At 47.2% G+C, this 18590-nt stretch overlaps 1 protein-coding gene and 1 long non-coding RNA gene across 4 annotated transcripts; both read left to right on the plus strand.

Moving 5' to 3' along the window:
- Positions 1–1837: 1837 nt before the first annotated feature.
- Positions 1838–13607, plus strand: LOC310837723 (uncharacterized protein). Of its 3 annotated transcripts, XR_014560603.1 has the most exons (6): positions 3852–4059; positions 5902–5984; positions 7281–7407; positions 7521–7616; positions 8245–10183; positions 12163–13607. XR_014560603.1 is itself a non-coding variant. In XM_083724743.1 (5 exons), the coding sequence occupies exons 2-5, from the start codon at positions 5910–5912 to the stop codon at positions 9342–9344; spliced, it is 1398 nt and encodes a 465-aa protein (XP_083580869.1). In that variant the 5' UTR covers positions 1838–1931; positions 5902–5909; the 3' UTR covers positions 9345–11632. The 3 variants fall into 3 exon arrangements, 2 of the variants coding, with proteins under 2 accessions (XP_083580869.1, XP_083580868.1); XM_083724743.1 differs by lacking the exons at positions 3852–4059; positions 12163–13607 and adding an exon at positions 1838–1931 and having other exon boundaries at positions 8245–11632; XM_083724742.1 differs by lacking the exon at positions 12163–13607 and having other exon boundaries at positions 3840–4059; positions 8245–11632.
- A 790-nt stretch (positions 13608–14397) lies between these two features.
- On the plus strand, positions 14398–17900 carry LOC310838134. The gene is made up of 3 exons (XR_014560713.1): positions 14398–14493; positions 14902–16273; positions 16356–17900. It is a non-coding gene; the product is annotated as an uncharacterized lncRNA (long non-coding RNA).
- Positions 17901–18590: the final 690 nt, after the last annotated feature.

Raw genomic sequence — 18590 nt, forward strand, 5'->3', positions numbered from 1 at the left:
GCTATCAGAACTCAATTCTCTCAAGATTCTTCCTTTTTTGTTGTTGTTGTTTAGTCGTTTAGTCGTGTCCGACTCTTCGTGACCCCATGGACCAAAGCACACCAGCCACTCCTGCCTTCCACTGCTTCCCGCAGTTTGGTCAAACTCATGCTGGTAGCTTTGAGAACACTGTCCAACCACCTCGTCCTCTGTCATTCCCTTCTCCTTGTGCCCTCCATCTTTCCCAACATCAGGGTCTTTTCCAGGGAGTCTTCTCTTCTCATGAGGTGGCCAAAGTATTGGAGCCTCAGCTTCAGGATCTATCCTTCTAGTGAGCACTCAGGGCTGATTTCCTTCAGAATGGAGAGGTTTGATCTTCTTGCAGTCCATGGGACTCTCAAGAGTCGTTTCCAGCACCATAATTCAAAAGCATCAATTATTTGGCGATCAATTTATTGGTCCAGCTCTCACTTCCATACATCACTACTGGGAAAACCATAGCTTTAACTATACGGACCTTTGTTGGCAAGGTGATGTCTCTGCTTTTTAAGATGCTGTCTAGGTTTGTCATGCTTTTCTCCCAAGAAGCAGCTGTCTTTTAATTTTGTGGCTGCTGTCACCATCTGCAATGATCATGGAGCCCAAGAAAGTAAAATCTCTCACTGCCTCCATTTCTTCCCCTTCTATTTGCCAGGAGGTGATGGGCCCAGTGGCCATTATCTTAGTTTTTTTTTGATGATGAGCTTCAGACTATATTTTACACTCTCCTCTGTCACTAGATTTGCCTAATTTTTTTAGGTGTAATTTGTTTTTCTTTTTCTTTTAAGCTCAGTGGTTTTTATCTGTATTTTCTTATGAACGTTTTGTATTATGTGAGCCACTTAGAGAGCTTCCCCCGTCACCTACAATATTATAGTTGGAGGAGACCCTGAGGATCTTCTAGTCCAACCCTCTTCAATGCAGAAAAATACGCAGCTGTCTCATACGGGGATCGATCCTGCAGCCTTGGCGTTATCAGCACCACGCTCCAACCAGCTGAGTTATCCAGGCAAAAACACTTTAATGAAGTGCTTCACGCATCTTGTTAACTAAAACACAATTCCATCGTGGGGTTTCAAAATCAAACGGGTAGTAAAAAACTTTTTTTTGAAATTAAAATAGTTGGCAATCGGGTGGAGCCTTGCTCAGGGTAGGGAGGGGCAGGGGAAAGCCTGGCACTCACATACGTGACTCACATGCCTGTCGAGAACATGTCTAAACTCCCAGTGGCATATAAACTGGGAACCATGTTGCAAGAGAAGGAATGAACGAATTAAGTCCTTAACCCGAGGTACCACTGTATAGGTTAAAATGCAATTTAAAATGGAGCCTCATTTTAAAAGTAGCCGATAAATCAAGACCATAAGGGGAGGGAAACATAAGGGTCAGACTGAGTCCAAACCGAAGGCCAGGCAGAACAGCTCTGTCTTGCAGGCCCTGCAGAAAGATGTCAAGTCCCGCAGGGTCCTAGTCTCTTGGGACAGAGCGTTCCACCAAGTTGGGGCCAGTACTGAAAAGGCCCTGGCCCTAGCTGAGACCAATCTAACCACCTTGCAATTTGGGACCTCCAAAATGTTGTCATTTGTGGACCTTAAGGTCCTCTATGGGGCATACCAGGGGAGGCGGATCCACACGCCCTTCCACAGTGACGACTGAGGTTTCCGGGCGGGACTTGCTCCCGGTGAGGGTTTGCCAAGCATGTCTATCTCTTAGCACATTTCTCCCTTTCGTCCTGAGTTTGAGCATCTTCAAAGCCCACAGGACCCTTATCTCTCATGTGATTGGCTGCCTGTGAGTCATGTGACAGAGGCATTCCATACTGTTGTGACTGTTATTCAAATTGTTTTCATTTGTGAAATGTTCTCCCCTGAGAAGCTTGCCGGGCACCTTCATTAGTCATCTTTAGGTGCCAGGTAAAAATGTTCCTGTTTAATCAGGACTTGGGCTGACTGACATCTCATATCCTTTTACATGTTTGTGGCAGGAGGAAGGGGGTTATAGATTTGTTTCTGTTTTTATTATGCATTTTGAGTTTTTATCGTGCATTTTTGTACTATGTAAGTTCCTTGGGAGAAGGAACTATGGAATAATTAGAACCATTGAACCATATTTTGCTAATGAAGCTCAAATACAAGTATTTCTCATTATATCCCTATAAGTGAAAGGGCTAGACTAGGTTGCCTTTTGCGGAAAAGATTTGGAAATCCAAAAGGAAACAGAGACTCTGGCAATCTTGAGTTCTACCCTGCAGCGACCTCAGCCTGGCCTGGTCCGAAAGAAGGTTGTGCTGCAGCAAATGAGACCATTTTAGAATCATCTGGTCCAACCCCCTGCAATACAGAAATCTTTTGCCCAAACTTGAACCCATGACTGAGATTAAGAGTCTCGTGGTCTACCAGCTGAGCTATCCCAGGAGTAAAACAGCCATTGCATCGGTTCTTTGCATGCGGACATTTAAGTTTAGGTTCAGGAGGAGCAGGGGAAGAGGTGCAAACGCTGCTACACATGAGAAGGAACCAAACTGTCTGCTAGCTTGTTTTCATCAATAAACGCAACCTAACAGCTAGTTCACTCTGACCTCCCTTTAAACCAAAGGTGTTCTTCAGCTGCAGATCAGACGAGAGTCGTCATAAAACACACCATTTAGGAAACATAATAATAATATTTTTTATTTATCAGTATACCCCGCCCTCCCCAGCCAAGGCCGGGCTCAGGGCGGCTAACAAGCAATAATAAAAACAAGTTGAATGAATACAACTTAAAAACAAGATTAAAATACAACATTAAAATGCAGCCTCATCACAGGAGGAGAAAGGAAAAAGAAAGAGGGGGAGGGAATCAAATTGGCTCCAAGCGAAAGGCCAGGCGGAACAACTTTGTCTTACAGGCCCTGCGGAAAGAAATCAGATCCTGCAGGGCCCTGGTCTCATGAGACAGAGCGTTCCACCAGGCCGGAGCCAGTGTTGAGAAGGCCCTGGCTCTGGTTGAGGCTAATCATACTTCCTTAGGGCCCGGGAACACTAGGGTGTTGCTATTTATGGACCTTGAGGCTCTCCGTGGGGCATACTGTACCGGGAGAGGTGGTCCTGTAGGTACAAGGGTCCTAGGCCGTGAAGGGCTTTAAAAGTCAAGACCAGCACCTTGAACCTGACCCTATACTCCGCCAATGCAGCTGGAAAAGCACTGGGTGAATATGCTCCCATGGCAGAGACCCCGTGAGGAGCCTCGCTGCAGCATTCTGCACCCGCTGGAGTTTGTGGGACAGTTTCAAGGGCAGCCCCGTGTAGAGCGAATTACAGTAGTCAAGCCTGGATGTAACCGTCGCATGGATCACTGTGGCCAGGTCGGGGCGGGAAAGGTAAGGGACCAACTGCTTGATGCGGCGAAGGTGGGAAAATGTCGCCTTGGCTGTTGCTGTAACCTGCGTCTCCATGGAAAGGGAGGCGTCAAGGATTACACCCAAACTCTTAACGGAAGGCAATGGCACTAATTGGGCCCCCGCAAGAGAAGGGAGTTGGTCCCTCATCCCCATGCCATCCCGACCCAGCCAGAGGACGGGACATAAAACACTTTAGTGAATTTTGGGCATGAGCTTGGTGGGAATGAAACCAGGATGGGCTTATAACCCTTCAAAAGCTGTTGTTGGTTTCTGTTTGGTTTTGAAAAATGCAAGCCCATCGCAGACCCTTTTTAATATTTTTAACAGCAGGGCTCTCGATAGCTTTGCGTTTGCTCCTAAATCACAGGCGAGGGTGGCGCTGGGGGAACTACAGCTCCCAGAATCCCCTCTGCTTGCTTTTTGTGCGGGGCAGACGCAAAGGAGGGGGCGAGAGAAAGGGGGGGGGAGAGGACTACAAGTCCCAGCAGCCAGGGTCAGGCTGTCTGAATCCCAAGAGATCTAGCGGAGACATTGGATCTGGGGGTGGGGAGGTTGGGGAGCGGAAAGGGATCTGCTGGGAGTGGGGTGCGGTGGGGTGGCGCACCCCCCAACCTTGGTGAATTGCATCCTGGAGGAGCCTGTGCGCAATTTAGCCAATGCAGGTGAGGGTCCAGAAAGAGGGGCGCTTGCCCTCCTGGAGAAGGAGGGTGGGGTGGGGTGGGCTCCCATCTTTCCTCCCCCTCGCCCCACTTTTCTGATTCTGTCTTAGATTTTGAGGATGGTGAATCTGGAAGCGGTGTGGGGTGGAGAAGGGAGCGGCGGCTGCAGGGCTTTTGAGTTTTCCTTTGTTTCCTCTCCCGCCGCCGCTCCCACCCCCCAAACCCCAAACCTTGGAAAGGTGGAAGAAGAAGAAAGGGGGAAATTCCGTGGAGCGAGGCAAAAACGGAGGGCAGGAGGAGATCACGGCTTGCTTGGGCGCCTGCTGCCCAATCCCCTTTTTAGCAATCGAACGAGATGTGAAGGAATATAAATACTATGGAATATGAAGGGAAGGGGAGCAAGAAACAGATTTTTTAAAAGCAAAGCAAAAAGAAGTCGGATCATCTAGCAATTCTGCAGCCCCGCTGGGTGCCCCTCCCCCGATTTTTCCGGGCTGCAATTCTCATCATCCCTGACCATTAGGGGTGGTTAGAGTTGGGGGCACCAAACAGCATCTCGCGGCCCACAGGGTAGTAGCAGGACTTTTTAAAAACAACAACTTGGTTTTTAGTTTGCGTTTTCCTGTTTTATTGTGTGCCTCGCTCCTTTAACTGGAGAGCTGTGTCAGTGTCCCTGGGATCTCTTCATAGCTGTCAACTTTTCCCTTTTCTTGCGAGGAATCCTATTCGGAATAAGGGAATTTCCCTTTAAAAAAGGGAAACGTTGACATCTATGGATCTCTTTGGATGAGGGGTGGCTAAAAAAATGGATTGCAAACCAATCAATATGGTGCACCGAAAGCAGGATCCACCCAGTCCTGGTCTCACAGTTGCCAACCCAGTGCCCCCAAGCAGGACCCGGGTGCAAGAGCAGTCCCTTTGCTTGCGATTCCTGCAACAGGTATACAGAAGCATGCTGTCTCTCCGACAGTGGAGGAAAGACGTAGCCGTTGTGGCTAGTAGCGTCCTCCTTCTTGACCCCTACTCCAAAACGCATGTGCGGATGGGCAGAGTCCAGGGGGGGGGGAGCAAGGATGCAAGTCTGTTGCAGCTAACACAGCAAAGAGAGTCTCAGGGTGCCTGAAGCCATGGTGGCAGAAGTTTTTGCGGACTGGAGTCTGTGCTGTCAGATGCAGGAAGGGCTCTGCTCAGATGGGCGACGGATTTTGGTTTTTAGTTTGCGTTTTCCTGTTTTATTGCGTGCCTTGCTCCTTTACCCGGAGAGATGTCTCAATGCCCCTGGGATCTCTTTGGATGAGGGTGCTCAGGGTCACCGACCCTGCTGTTAGGGCGACTGAGGGGGCCGCCTCAGGGCAGCAGGTGAGGCGGAAAATGGAGCTGAACTGTTGAGAGGATGGAGTTGAGCAAGCGCCATGTCGCCTGGCCTGCACCTCCAAAGGTGGCTTGCTAGCCTCAGGTGAGGTGGAAGAGGCTGCTGTCCTCTCGCCAGCACTGAAGCAGGATTCGGCTGCCTACGTGGTCAGCTTCTGCCAGCCTGTCCCTTTGCCTCAAACTGCAAAATGTCTTGGGCCGGCCCTGGGTGTGGAGGAAAAAGGGTAAATGGTGGCTTTCCCCTCCCACCCCCACCAAGCTACAATTCCCAGAATGGTGCAACAGTCAAATCCTCTTCACATGGAACTCTGGGAACTGTAGCTCTGAGAGGGGAATATAGGGGGGTCTCTTTTTCCCATCTTGCATTTTACCTCATAAAATCCAATGTAATGTTGAAAAATGAGATCCCCCCCCCCCACACCTCCTTAATACTTGAAATGAACCACTTTTTCTTTGGTTTTTTAACTTCTACAGAAGACAAAATGAGGGCCATGTTTCTGTCTGGATTGTCTCCTCCTTCCAGAGGATGGGAAAGAGCTGCAGCTGAGCCAACTCAGGTAAGACGTCGAGGGCCCAAAGTCCTTCCAAGTGGAAGTGATTGGGGTACAGTCATACCTCATGTTATGTTTGCTTCATGTTACGTTCTTTCAGGTTACGTCCCGCGGTGACCGGGAAGTACCGTAAAGGGTTACCTCCAGGTTTTGCTGCTCGCGCATGCGCAGAAACGCAAAATGACATCACGCGCATGTGCAGAAGCGGCAAATCACAACCCGCGCGTGCACAGACGCGCCGCTGCGGGTTGCACTCTTTTCATGTTGCAAATGGGCCTCTGGAACGGATCCCGTTCACAACCAGAAGTACCACTGTACATAGAAAAATACCCTTTTAACTCCACGGAAAAGTGGTGCCCATTGAGGGATTGCGCATCTGGCTTGCGTGCACATGATACAATACAGTGGTACCTCGGGTTAAGTACTTAATTCGTTCTGGAGGTCTGTTCTTAACCTGAGACTGTTCTTAACCTGAAGCACCACTTTAGCTAATGGGGCCTCCTGCCGCCACTGTGCCGCTGCTGCAAGATTTCTGTTCTCATCCTGAAGCAAAGTTCTTAACCTCAGGTAATATTTCTGGGTTAGTGGAGTCTGTAACCTGAAGCGCCTGTAACCTGAAGTGTATGTAACCCGAGGTACCACTGTACACTATTAACATTACTTTCAACAGTCATAGGATCCCCCAGAGGATCCTGGGAACTATAGTTTGTGAAGGGTGCTGAGAATTGTTAAGAGACCCCTCCTCCCCTTGCAGAGCTACAGTTCCCAGAGCTCTCTAGGAAGAAGGATCGGTTGTTTAAACAGTCTGGTATATAAGTACAGTGGTACCTCGCAAGACGAATGCCTCGCAAGACGAAAAACTCGCAAGACGAAAGAGTTTTCCGTTTTTTGAGTCGTTCCGCAAGACGAATTTCCCTATGGGCTTGCTTCGCAAGACAAAACGTCTTGCGAGTTCTTGAGAGTTTGTTTCCTTTTTCTTAAAGCCGCTAAGCCGTGCTTCGCAAGACGAAAAAACCGCAAGACGAAGAGACTCGCGGAACGGATTAATTTCATCTTGCGAGGCACCACTGTACTATGGAATGAAATATAGAAATGTTTGCAGCCTTTCATTTTCTCTCTGTGAGTGAGAGCTTTTGAGGCAGAGGAGGCTAAGACGAGGATTCTTCTTTTTTATACATTTTATACATTTTTATAATGTTTTATAATGTTGTACTGTTTTAGTGTTGTTAGCCGCCCTGAGCCCGGCTTCGGCTGGGGAGGGCGGGATATAAATAAAATTTATTATTATTATTATTATTCCAGAGGCTGGTGACTTTCAGAGATGTGGCCGTCTATTTCACAGAGGCAGAAGGGGCTCTGCTGGACCCAAATCAGAGAGCTCTATACAGAGAGGTCATGATGGAGAATTATGAGAACGTGACCTCCTTAGGTAAGGAACTTTGCTTCCTTGTTTCGTTAAGCTAGGGAGAAAAAACTCCTGCTTTCTGATAGTCCTTTGCGGGAAGAGGAGGGTTTTTAATTTTTTGAACATCTTTTATCAAGGGTTTCCGGTTGCAAAGCCTGTCCTCATCACTCGTCTGGAACAAGGAGAAGCTCCCTGGGTACCAGATCCTCGGAACTTGGGCAGCAGGTGCTCAGGTGAGAGGTTAGGGCATGCCAACAGGCAGATAATCCATTGAGGAGTGTCCCCATCACCCAGACATGGCCAGCCATGAGTCTCAGCCATTGCATTTGGATGTGTTGCCTCTTCCCACCGCTCTTCTTTGAAACGCTTGCTTGCCCTGTGTGGGGAGGGAATCCCACAACTTTGGGGCTGCCAGAAGGAATACCCTCTCTCGGGTCGCCCCAGCCACCAGACCTCTGAACTACCCAAAGGGCTCCCTCCCTCTTCTGATCTTAACAGGGTCTTCAGGGAAGGAGACAGTCTTTCAGATATTTAGGGCCTAAGTCGTTTAGCCGCCACAAAGAGACTTATTTTTCTGTGAGTTTGTCTAAGCCTGTTTTAAAATCACCTGATTTGGCGGTCTGGTGGCCACCACTTTCTGTGGCAAAAATTTACCTCAGGAAATTTACAGCTTACTTCCAGTTTTAAAGCCACACGATTTGGCGGTCTGGTGGCCACCACTTTCTGTGGCAAAAATTTCTCCAGGAAATGTACAGCTTATTTCCCCACAACTCAGGCTGATTGACTTTCTATGATTCTTCCTCTTCTGGAGTTGAAGGTCAATCCTGTCAGTGTCCCCCCCCCCTTCTCACCCCCTTCCAGGTGTCTTGAGGAAGAACAACTCGTGCCGCAAGTGTGGGAAATGCTTCTCCCAGAAACCGGATCTCGTCATACACCGCTTGGTCCACATGGGAGAGAAGCCCTTCAAGTGCTTGGAGTGTGCGAAGTATTTCGTTCACCATTCGGAGCTCGTGAAACACCAGCGGGTCCACACAGGGGAGAGGCCCTTCAAGTGCCTGGAGTGCGGGAAGTGCTTTTCGCGCCAGTCCGTCCTCGTGAACCACCACAGGATCCACACGGGGGAGAAACCCTACAAATGCCTGGAGTGCGTCAAGTGCTTCACCCAGAGATCGCAGCTTGTCAGGCACCGGAGAGTGCACACGGGAGAGAAGCCGTACAAGTGTCCCGAGTGCGAGAAGTGTTTCGCACGCCACTCGGTCCTCATCAACCACCAAAGGGTCCACACGGGGGAGAAGCCCTACCAGTGCTTGGAGTGTGCGAAATGCTTTGCACGGCAGTCCGTCCTCGTGAACCACCAGAGAGTCCACACGGGGGAGAAGCCCTACAAGTGCCAGGAGTGCGGGAAGCGCTTTGCTCACCAGTCGAACCTCGTGAATCACCAGAGGGTCCACACGGGCGAGAAGCCCTACAAGTGCTTGAAGTGCGGGAAGTGCTTTGCCCAGCAGTCGGACCTCGTGAAACACCGGCGCATCCACACGGGGGAGAGGCCGTACAAGTGCTTGGAGTGTGGCAAGTGCTTTGCCATCCATTCGGACGTCGTGAACCACCAGCGGGTCCACACGGGGGAGAAGCCTCACAAGTGCCAGGAGTGCGGGAAGTGCTTCGCTCAGCGCTCGGCCCTGGTGAGCCACCAGCGAGTCCACACGGGGGAGAAGCCCTACAAGTGTATGGAGTGCGAGAAATGCTTCTCTCAGCTGTCCAACCTCGTGAAGCACCAGCGAGTCCACACGGGAGAGAAGCCCTACAAATGCTTGGAGTGTGGGAAGTGTTTCGCTCGGCACTCGCACCTCCGGGTTCACCACAGAGTTCACTTGAGAGCGAAAGCCAGCCAACGCCTCAACGATCTCGAGAGCTTGATGGAGAAGGGGAGCCTTATTCAGTATCAAATAGCCAGCACTTAATTGAAATTGAAATACTTTATTGTCACTTGTACAACTTGTATACAGTGAGATTACATGAGCACCCCCCCACTCAGCTCTCTTAATTCCCCTTGTTTACTGACGCACACCCACCAAACCTGAAAGTCAGTTGCCCTGTTGTTATCTTTTCATTCAGCAGCCTAACAGCCCACGGATAGAAGCTGTTCTTTACCCTGTGGGTAGGACTAACTATGCTTCTATATCTTCTGCCTGAGGGCAGGAGATCAAGAAAGTGCCGGCCAGGGTGTGAATCATCCCTGAGAATTTTCCTCACTCTCCTGAGGCAACGTTCTTCCGCCATTTTATCCAGCAGATTCACGGGACAGCCCATAATATCTTGTGCTGTATTCACCACCCTCTGCAGGCACTTCCTATCAGATGATGTCAAACCAGCGTACAACACCGTGATGCAGTATGAAAGGACACTTTCTATTGTGGACCGGTAGGAGGAGCTCATCAAATGTTGATTGACATCGTTCTTCCACAATACTCTGAGGAGATGGAGTCTCTGTTGGGCTTTCTTAACCACCTGGTTAAGAACATAAAAAGAATTTGCTGGATCAGGCCTGAGGCCCATTTTGTCCAGCATCCTGCATCCATAGTGGCCAATCATATACCTATGGGAAGCGTGCCAGGAGGACCTTCTATGGCTTAGGTGAGAAGTACCTTGGGGTGAAGACAGATTTAGTATTTAGCAAATAGCCCCAGTTCTTTACCTGAGCTTGACTTTGCAGTCAGCAGGGCAGCCATACACCAACAAGTCAAATGGGCTCAGCTGTCTGTTATGTGTGTGCGTTGTCTACCTTTAACAAACAAGCCACGTACGTTCTTCTGTTGTTCCTTTCTCAAACAGGGAAACCCAACCCACCAAATATTTTACGACTGTTTGCATCACGGGGGAGCAGGGAAACTGTTTGTGACATCACGGGTGCTAGCCAGTTGGCGCTGTCTGCAACTGCCCTTTCCCTGGCTCCAAGTTTTTGGAGCTTACCCCCCAGGCTAAGAGAAGAAACACATTTATATTGAAGGCATCAGAGGCCCTTGCCAGTCACCCCACTCTGAAATGTTTGTATCTGTCCTTGTTACTAGGCTGTAACGGTGTGGGAAAAATCAGGTATGTACTCTTTCGATTCTGAGTGTCCGGCTCAGGAGTGAAGCTACTGCGGAGGGCTGCCCCCATTATCCTTGAATATCTGGTATGCTTTATCGCTGTGAAGCCTCGAGTACCCAAAGGAGTAGCCTCAGTATCTCCTCTGTAAAGTTGCACCTTCGTTTACTGAACATCTCCTTAAGCCACCCCTATGTTCCCATCAGTCACCAAAGCTACAGGAAGAGTAGAATTTCGGGAATCGGGGCCAAATGCCTTTCTTAAAGAAAATTACAAGCTGCTTTTGGGTAGTTGAGAGAAGAGGAAAGATTTCAGCTGAACGTACAGCTATATAACCAAAGCTGTTCTGATCTGTAATGCTGGCTTTAAAATGTTCCGTATGGCAGTTTTGCGACCCGAAGCCCGATTTCGGGCACCTGTTGCGTTAGGGTTTGAATCAGAATGGTACGGTAGGGGAAAGCACTTCAGTTTTCCGATTAGCACTGTTGTCATTTAAATACTTTGGTTGTTGCTGCTTAGCGGCCTAGTTTATGCTCAGTTCTGTGTCTCTAAGGTGAGATAATGCTTATGAGCATCTAGCTATGTATATTATGGTTTGCAGCGTTCTGTCGTACTCTAGAGCAGAGGTGGTGAAACTCCACACACAATACACACACACACACACACACACACACACACACACACACACACACATTGAGGTCCACTTTCTCTTGAGGGTGATCTGTTGGGGGACACATCATGCCAGCAGTGCGTGGGGCCAAAGTCTGTGATGTGTGGAGCCAGAGCTCAAAGTGGAGTATCAACCTTTCAACTCCAGCCGCAGCTAAGCATGGCCAACGGTCAGAGACGAAGGGAGCTGTAGTCTGGAAACATATGGAGGGTGCCAGGGGGGATCAACAGAGCCCAGAGCTTGTCTTGCTCAACCATTACATTGTCTGTGTCATACACAGTTCTAGTTGTTACCTTCCACACATCTGCGTAGGTGCCGTTTGTTTGTTTATTTATTTAGGCTTTATTTTATGTTCGACAATGATCTATAATTGTATACGGGGTATGTATCTTGCCACTAGAGTACTGTTTGATAGCACTGTTTTGCAGAATCTTGTATAACCTCCTTTTTGGAAAAAACCCCAATAAAAGTTATTTAAATTTTAAAATTAAACCAGAACCTGGAGCAGGCTTTTATACAGATAGGGGCAGGCTTGGTTCTTAAGAGCTGGGAGGGTCACCAGGGACAGGAAGGTTTGGCTCCGGTTCCTAGCAGTGTTTCTGAAATTCTGGTTGCATTAAATGCGCGGTCACCATGCGCTTCTGAAAGGAAAAGCAGTATCCCATGAGGACATTGCAGCTGCCAGGAGAGAACCTCTCTCTTAGCCCAGATAGTAGGTGACTGCACTTCACAGGGATCCCATAGGGGTGGGTACAGAGTGGGTGGATTTGGGGGTATAAAATGTGCACAGACCCCTTCTCAGGGATCCCATTTAAAGCACTGTTGCACCGCTTTGAACAGTCATGGCTTCCCCCAAGGGATCCTGGGAACTGTAGTTTGTTAAGGGCGCCGAGTGTTGTGAGAAAACCTCCCTATTCCCCTCACAAGGGCTACAATTCCCAGAGCGGTTTAACAGTCAATCCCTCTGGGAACTGTAGTTCTGAGATGGGGAATGTACTCTTGGCACCCTTAACAAACTATAGCTCCCATAATTATTGGGGGGAAGCCATGACCGTTTATAAAGTAGTTTTATACTGCTTTAAATGTATGGTGTGAGCATGATCGCTCTCTCTCTCTCTCTCTCTCTCTCTCTCTCTCTCTCTCTCTCTCTCACACACACACACACACACACACACAGAGTCCATTTTGCGGCCTGCAGCAGAGTCTAATGATGTTTATCTCCGGCCTGAAGCAGAGCCAAAATGGCGCCCTTCCTCGCCCTCCCAGGGCAAACACTTTGAAAAGTCTTCTTGTACCATTAAGACCCCAGTTCTTGCCTTCAGCTCTCCTTCCCGGCCGCCTCATGCAAGGCCAGCCCTGGCTAAACCACCATTTTGCATGACAGGATTTTTCTCAATAACCCACCAGAATAAACTGACATAAAATTTTTGGGGAGGGCATGTTGGAGGAGAGGTGGGCTACAAATATAAAAAGTTAAAAATGATGGTGATGTTAAATGAATTATTTACTTATTGGCTACCTAGCTGAAGGCAAAGTTGGAAAGTCAGTTTGGAGCTTAGAAAGCTCTTTTTTTCTCATAGGAACTAGCTCAAGTTCAGTGAGTCCAAAAGGGAACTTATCCCAGTTCAGTGTCTTCCCTTTGCAAAACAAGCTAGTTCAGTCCACAGTTCAATTCCAGTGCGCCTAAAGGATCCTTGACCAAAAAGAATCTCAGCATTCAGGATGCTACAGGCTGCTGTGCTGAAGAGTGAGATACAGTTTAAGAAGACAAGGTGTGAATTGTTTATTTTGTTTTGTTGAAACAATTAACGATTGTAAAGGCCCAAGGACTCTAGAAGAGTCAAAAACGCACGTAAAAGAAAGAAGTTGAAGCTGAACTAGACATGGTTCAAAGTTCTACCCCCAAAACAAACTTAATTCACGTTCTCTTCCCCCAGGGATTATAGGGACGGCTTTGGAGATTTTTGAAGTAATCCAGTGAACTTTGCGAAACCGAACTAGTTCATTCCTAGCACTTTGAAAGTTCGTTTCGCGGCTCACCATTCTGTACATCTGTACCAGTCATGGCTCTTTGCGTTGTGTTTATGACCTTCATTTCCCCATGTTTGCTTTGTGCTGCATGTTTTGTTCCAGCTTGCAATTTATGTGAAGTTTGCCATCGATAATTTGTAATTTCATTATAATCCTATAATACGCTGCGTTTATTGATTTGATATTCCACTGCATAGAAACAGTATGTATGTGCGTGTATACATGTAATATTTCATTGCTTCTTGTTCTTTTGCATTTGGCGTGGCTCAAATTACACTTTAAAGCTTTCTGGGTTTTTTAAACAGGCTCAGAAATTTCTGGCGTTTTTTCTACACAACCTCATAGTATTGATCACTACAAAGGGCTGCATTGAACGCTGGAGTTTTGTTTATGCAATGGAACTTCCATTTCCTCTCCTTTCCACCTTGCGGGGGGGGGGGGAGAAATAACCTGACTTCCCCATCCCTTGGGAGCTGATTTTGAGGGTGCTGGTGTAGGGTGTGGAGGGGACAGGAGAAGAAGTACAGTGGTGCCTCGCAAGACGAAATTAATTCGTTCCGCAAGTCTTTTCGTCTTGCGAGTTTTTCGTCTTGCGAAGCACGGTTTCCCATAGGAATGCATTAAAAATCAATTAATGCGTTCCTATGGAAACCGCCTTCAGACCAGGTCCGGGACAGTCTGTCCCCCGACCTCTTCTGAAGGCCGGCGGGGGGCGAAAGTCTTTGCTCCCCTCTGCCTGCCTTCAAAAGCTGTCCGGGACAGCGGAGAAACACGCTGCGTTTCTCCGCTCTCCCGGGAAGGCAGGCAGGGGGGAGCAAAGACTTTCACCCCCCGCCCGCCTTCAGAAGAGGTCCTGGACCTCTTCTGAAGGCCGGCAGGGGAGCAAAAGTCTTTGCTCCCCCCGCCTGCCTTCAAAAGCCGTCCAGGATAGCGGGAAGCGCTTCCCTGCTATCCCGGACTGCTTTTAAAATGCTGGCGGTGGGGAGCAAAGCCTTTCGGCCCCCGCCGGGCTTCCTGGACCTCTTCTGAAGGCCGGAGGGGGGGGGAAGGCTTTGCTCCCCACCGCCAGCATTTAAAAGAGGTCCCCGGAGATTTCCCTATGGGCTTTCTTCATGCGAAGCAAGCCCATAGGGAAATTCGTCTTGCGAAGTGCCTCAAAAAACGGAAAACCCTTTCGTCTTGCGGGTTTTTCGTCTTGCGAGGCATTCGTCTTGCGGGGCACCACTGTAGAAGTTTTGTTGTACTCGTGGAAGTCTGCTGCTTGAGCACTGCTCCAAGTGCTGGATACAGCCCCTAGGCACTGACAACTGGAAAGAATTACTGTATTTTTCGCCCCATAGGACGCACCGGCCCATAGGACGCACCTAGTTTTTTTTGGGGGGGAAATAAAGAAAATTTTTTATTTCCCCCCCAGGTGCACGAAGTCGCGCAGCTCTCCCACGGCTAGCGGAGGGCTGCGCGAAGCCCGAAGCTTGGGGTGTGCTGAGCTCAGCGCGCCCCAAGCTTCTGGGTGCAGGCAAGCTCTCCGCTAGCCGTGGGAGAGCTGCGTCTCCCACGGCTAGCGGATAGCTTCCTGAAGCCTGGAGAGCGAGAGGGGTCGGTGCGCACCGACCCCCCTCGCTCTCCAGGCTTCAGCGAAAGCCTGCATTCACCCCATAGGACGCACACACATTTCCCCTTCATTTTTGGAGAGGAAAAAGTGTGTCCTATAGGACGAAAAATACGGTAAGCGAGAATCAATAGGCACAACCCAGCCTAATTTAAGCAATTCCAAATCTCATAGCGAGACACATGAAGCTGCCTCATAGTCAAACCTTGAATCCATCTAGCATGGCATGGTCGTAATTGATTGGCAATTCGTGCAAAGCATGAGCTTTGCACTTAACTCAAATAGGTAGTTCCGTCAACAGAGCATGAGACTCTTAATCTCACAGTTGTGGGTTTGAGCCCCAAGGTGGGGGCGGGGGGGCAGATTCCTGCCTTGCAGGGGGTTGATGACCCTTGGGATCCCTTCCTACGATTCTGTGATTCTACAGCCTCTCATTTGAGCAGTGAGAGAGTTTGGAACAGTTAGTTGCTTAACGCTGGCGGTCAAAATCGAAGGGCACTCAAAAGTACTGTATTTATCAGGATCGTGTGCAATGTTAAAGTAGGGTTGACATACATGTGGAATTTTCCAGACGTGGCCCATGTCGGTAGTGTAGATTTTGGCAATTGGCATTAAAAATACTGTAGGTCAAAACCACTTTAAAAAAAAAAAAAGATTTTGCAAAAAAAGGCTTGAAAACTTTGCCACAAATAACTTTTGTGTCCTGAGTTTCACTTTATGAACCATGGCAACCTTAGTTAAAAGCTTTGTTGGTGTTGTTAAATAAAAGAAGGAACTTATTACCGGTAATCGGTTTAATAGATAGGAGGATTTATAAGAGCAGTTGGCATTTGATATGCATAATAATCTTGTGGTTAAATGTTGGATAAAAAGACTCCAGCAAATTAATATTGGATATGTATGCATCATTCTGTAAATGTTTTCCACAGTTTGATTACTGCAGTCATTACAATCGTGAGGAGAGAGATGGCAAATTAGGGACCTGTGATGATGAATGTAATATAATTATATTAATTTATCACGTTGGTTTTTAAAAAATAAATATTTCTTAATTGAAGTAGGTATTAGATTTTGAGTATTGTGGTGTTGTGAAAAATCAGTTTTATTGGATATATCCAACTGATTCAGAGCGCATGTTTACTGAGACAACTATCCCACTGTGTTCAGTGGGATTTGCTGTCTAGTAAGTGTGTTTAGAATAGCAATCTCAAATAAGATTCAGTGTTTGCAATCTGATTGATAGAGCTAATAGTAAATTTCATAGGATTATGTAAGGGGAGAATAATGAGTGCTCTGGATGACAAAATTAGTTCATGAATCCCATATCCTTAGAACTACTTTGTAAGAATCCTGTAGATTTTTTTAATATTAAATATAAATATAAAGTAGCTCTGCATGGGAAAGAACAAGGACAGAAATATTTCATCACACTTCTTGAATAAAACTGAAAAATATTCTAAATCAGCAGAACACATTTGTGGGATGATAAAAAGGTAAAGGTAAAGGTACCCCTGCCCGTACGGGCCAGTCTTGCCAGACTCTGGGGTTGTGCGCCCATCTCACTTAAGAGGCCAGGGGCCGTTTAAAAACTGAAATGACTTCAAAATTAAACATAACTAAGACACATGGTGTTTCTGTCTCGAGAGGTGGGGTTACAAAACCAAAAAACCATCAGTGTATAAATCACCATTTATGAATGATATATATTGCAATTAAAGGGGGGGAAATGATAAAAATATTTATCAGTATTACATAGGTGGAAATAGCCCATAGCCTGGTTCAAATGAAAACCGAATAGGCTAAAAAGATGCAGATATAGGAACGAATGATATTCAGCAACCTAAATTAAACAGTAAGAAATACTGGAGGGAAATAATTTAATCAAGTAACGTTAGATAGAATTGATGAAATGGAAAATAAAGATGGGGGGGTGTCCCCTTCCACCCCCGAAAGATCAAAATAAATGGGAGGTAGCAAGTTGTAGCTAAATCAAAATCACGGGTTGGTGTGTTATTGGGCGTCCCCAGAATCACTTGAGAAATTCAGGGGTAACATTGGGGTTGTTGACCCACCTCCCTGACCTTTATTCTCTCAACTTCCTTTGGGTGGTGCCAGAAAAACCTGCGGTTGCTCTTTCTTGGTCAGTGGCCACTTGGCTCACAAACTGGTGTTTGCAGGCTAGACCTCTGCCCTAAACAGTCAGGCTTCCTGGCAGGCGAGGAAGTGGCCCTGTTGCAGCAGTATGGGGCCACCCCTTCCTTTTGCTCCCCTTCTTCGGTGACCCTGTTGTTTTTGCTCTGTTTGTCAAGGCGAAACGGGCATTGCGGCAGACACTGTCATCATGCGTCCTCTGTTCTGGTGGGTCATGGGGGCTGACCAGTGTCAATTGCCATCAGACCCCAACACTGGAGGCGAGTTTGCCGGTTGCACATTCAGTGAGGGCTCCTCCTTCTCCCGCTTGTCGTGGCCTCAAATGGAGTAATGACTGGCGCCTGGGCAGTGAAACTACAACAGTTGTTCATAGGAATGTCAGAAGAGCTGTGCCAGAACAGCCCAAGCGCCCATGAAGTCCAGCATCCTATTCTCACAGTGGCCATTGGGAGCCCACAAGTTGGTACCCTGATCACAGCTGTGCTCTCCTTCCTTGCAGCTCCTCGCAGCTGGTTTTTAGAGGCATAATTTCTCCGACAGTGGAGGTAGAACATAACTATCCTTCTGGCTCCAGCAGCATAGATCTAGTGTTCATATTTTAATACAAGGCACTTGTAATCTTTAAAGCAGAATAATATTCTGGAGGTTTTGAGAGTAATTTGGGCTTGCTGTAAGCTGATTGAATGATTGATTGATTGATTGAATGAATGAATGAATGAATGAATGAATGCTCAGAATAAACTCAGTATATAGGGTACTTATATATTGGATCATTTACGTGAGTGGGTAAGAAGAATGCATTAAACGATGTAACCTGATTGGATTTTTTTCTTACCGGGGGGTTTTGTGATGTCTCTCGTCTTTGTGTAATGTATGGATAAACGTAACTTTTCACGTTAACGGTTAATAAAAATTTTAACATATATTCCTTGTAATCAATAAAGGAACTTCCAAGTTATCATAAAACAATATCCGTTGTTGTATTTTCACTTTATCTTTTCATTTGACTATGTTCATTATATCCCGGAACTTACAGCACAAGCCTTAAAAGAATAAAAAGAAGATAGTTCATGGGAAACAGCTCTAGGATTCAGTATTTATTTACTGCATAAAAATGTATGCCACTTGAATGCAAAACAACAACAACAACAACCCACCAACAACTTCAAAGCAGTTTGAATAAAAAAGGATAAAACAATGAAAAAAGTAACAACTCTTTAAAAAATTGATATCAACAATAAGATAAAAAGCTGAATAAAACACGTTAGCATTCTACATATCTGGGTAGGCATGCAGAAGCAAAAATGTTTCCAGCAGGTACTGAAAAGAGTTCAGTGGAGGCATCTGCCGCACTAAAAGATTGATTCCTTACCAACCTGGAGCAAGTATTATATGGTACCCGTAACAGTGCCAGTTCTGTTGATCAAAGTGGTCCGAAGTTGTTATACACCCATAAGGCTTCTTTGCCTGATCCAGCAAGGGCCTGTTTATTCCCCCCCCCCATATAATTTTATTGCAGCTTTAAAATCATAAGGGAAGGGGGGGAAATAAGAAAGAAAAGAGAGAAGATACCCAGGGGAGGGTGGGAGAAGAGCATTAAGAAGCATCAGTCAAACATGGAACATGAGTACGGCGGAATATTGTTGAGGTTTGACAAAT

The sequence above is a fragment of the Podarcis gaigeae genome, assembly GCF_964106915.1.
Source record: "Podarcis gaigeae genome assembly, chromosome: 2".
Taxonomy (NCBI): Eukaryota; Metazoa; Chordata; class Lepidosauria; order Squamata; family Lacertidae; genus Podarcis; species Podarcis gaigeae.